Source organism: Borostomias antarcticus (assembly GCF_949987555.1).
Source record: "Borostomias antarcticus genome assembly, chromosome: 1".
In the NCBI taxonomy this organism is placed as follows: Eukaryota; Metazoa; Chordata; class Actinopteri; order Stomiiformes; family Stomiidae; genus Borostomias; species Borostomias antarcticus.
The window spans coordinates 45387608-45390107 of NC_140234.1; the positions used below are offsets into that span (position 1 = coordinate 45387608).

Genomic DNA, 2500 nt, shown 5'->3' on the forward strand with positions numbered 1-2500 from the left:
CGACTTTCAAGCGCAAGGTTGCAGGTCTGCGTCTCGCCATGGACAATCCCTTAACACGGGTCAAACGAGAGAAACACAACACAGACAAAAGTGAGAAACACAACGCAGACAAGAGTACAGTATTACCTTTACACACACGCATTCACACACAAATGTCCATCCATAGTGCTGAGGACTCAGGAATACGATGAGAGTATTTGACTGGATTGTCGGAGGCAGTTGACTGAACTCTAGCGGTGTGATTCTCTTGTAGCATCCATGTGTACCAGTCATCAGACAACATCCGCAACCGCAAGAACAGCATGAAGATGCAGCACTCTGCCTCCATCCTGTGTATACTGTGAGTACCGTGTGTGTGTGTGTGTGAGTGTGTGTGTGTGTGTGTGTGTGTGTGTGTGTGTGTGTGTGTGTGTGTGTGTGTGTGTGTGTGTGTGTGTGTGCGTGCGTGCGTGCGTGCGTGCGTGCGTGCGTGCGTGCGCCTAGTTTAGTTGTGACCTCAGTGTTTTACTTTGTTGTGTCCTCGTTCTTCTCTCTGTCTCCAAACTCCCTCTCTCCTGTCTCCTCTCTCCTGTCTCCTCTCTCCTGTCTCCTCTCTCATCTCTCCTCTCTCCTGTCTCGCAGGTACTTGGACAACAAAGTGTTTGTATCCCTGGGCAACGGGGAGGTCATCGTCTACCAGAGAGAAGCAGGTAGGCTGGTCTCACTGAGGGAGATATAGAGAGAGAGAAGCAGGTAGGCTGGTCTCACTGAGGGAGATGTATAGAGAGAGAAGCAGGTAGGCTGGTCTCACTGAGGGAGATATAGAGAGAGAAGCAGGTAGGCTGGTCTCACTGAGGGAGATATAGAGAGAGAAGCAGGTAGGCTGGTCTCACTGAGGGAGATATAGAGAGAGAAGCAGGTAGGCTGGTCTCACTGAGGGAGATATAGAGAGAGAAGCAGGTAGGCTGGTCTCACTGAGGGAGATATAGAGAGAGAAGCAGGTAGGCTGGTCTCACTGAGGGAGATATAGAGAGAGAAGCAGGTAGGCTGGACTCACTGAGGGAGCTGTAGAGAGAGTGTGATCGCAGGATGAGAGTGGAGTACTACAGTACGTTAGTAGCCTTGAGACCATCCTGATCTAGCGAGTTCACATTGAGTTTAGCTCTGCATCTCAGTCTAAGCCTCCCCCATCCAGAACCATGATCCAGTCTGAACCTCCCCCCCATCCAGAACCATGATCCAGTCTGAACCTCCCCCCCATCCAGAACCATGATCCAGTCTGAACCTCCCCCCCATCCAGAACCATGATCCAGTCTGAACCTCCCCCCCATCCAGAACCATGATCCCGTCTGAACCTCCCCCCCATCCAGAACCATGATCCAGTCTGAACCTCCCCCCCATCCAGAACCATGATCCAGTCTGAACCTCCCCCCATCCAGAACCATGATCCAGTCTGAACCTCCCCCCCATCCAGAACCATGATCCAGTCTGAACCTCCCCCCATCCAGAACCATGATCCAGTCTGAACCTCCCCCCCATCCAGAACCATGATCCAGTCTGAACCTCCCCTATCCAGAACCATTATTCTCCCATTACGTTTTGAGCGGGCCCCTGATTGGTTCCGGCAGTCGATGCATGAAAATAAAACGTTAATGTTAGTAGAATAAACACAGCCACAAGTGAATTTATTGCAGAAATAGATTCAGTAATAACGATTAAACAGTAACAATTAAAATGAGAAAAAGACATTTTCTGGATTTGGCAAAAGTTCAGATTGTCTGAAGTTATTCTGTTAAAGCAGTACTTCCGTAATAATGGCTGGAGATGGGGGGGGGGGGGGGGTGGGCAGACTGATCTGCAGAGAGAAACTGAATGTAAGCTCACTAGATCAGGATGGTCTCACGAGGCTACTCCGTTAGAAGTTAATTTTGAAGAAATGAGACTCCACCCTTTGTTGGGGGTTTCTGTCAGAACTAACATAAACAACAATAAAAAACACAACTTTTTTTTTAAGTAAAAAGGGGGCAGACTCAGAAAATAAAAAAAGTGTGTACACTACATGGTATTTGTATATACTGTGTGAATATGTGATTTCAGGGACTTAATTACGGGGTAGTACTTAAAGTCCTAAATGATGTATGCAGCCATCTTTTTAAAGTATGTTTCCTTCCCCTGTCTGTCTTTCTCTCTGTTTGTACTGTAGGTAGTTTCTGGGACGCCCAGTCCTCTCAGACACTGTGTCTGGGCACGCCCAGCGCTCCTGTCACCAAGATGGTGCCCGTGGGAGGGAAGCTGTGGTGTGGCTCGCAGAACCGTGTCCTCATCATCAACACCAACACTCTGGTGCAGGAGGTACAGTGGGCTCAGGAGGGACTATCTCAGCTCAGGAGGGACTATCTCAGCTCAGGAGGGACTATCTCAGCTCAGGAGGGACTATCTCAGCTCAGGAGGGACTATCTCAGCTCAGGAGGGACTATCTCAGCTCAGGAGGGACTATCTCAGCTCAGGAGGGACCATCTCA

General features: G+C 49.4%; 1 protein-coding gene across 1 annotated transcript in view; it reads left to right on the forward strand.

Moving 5' to 3' along the window:
- Window positions 1-2500, forward strand: part of arhgef17 (Rho guanine nucleotide exchange factor (GEF) 17) — a gene marked incomplete at its 5' end in the record, with an annotated part of 69236 nt that overhangs the window by 64632 nt on the left and 2104 nt on the right. The window contains 3 exons of the mRNA XM_084435824.1: window positions 254-340; window positions 622-689; window positions 2183-2331. Coding sequence (XP_084291950.1) covers window positions 254-340; window positions 622-689; window positions 2183-2331 — 304 coding nt within the window. The remainder of the gene's footprint in view (window positions 1-253; window positions 341-621; window positions 690-2182; window positions 2332-2500) is intronic.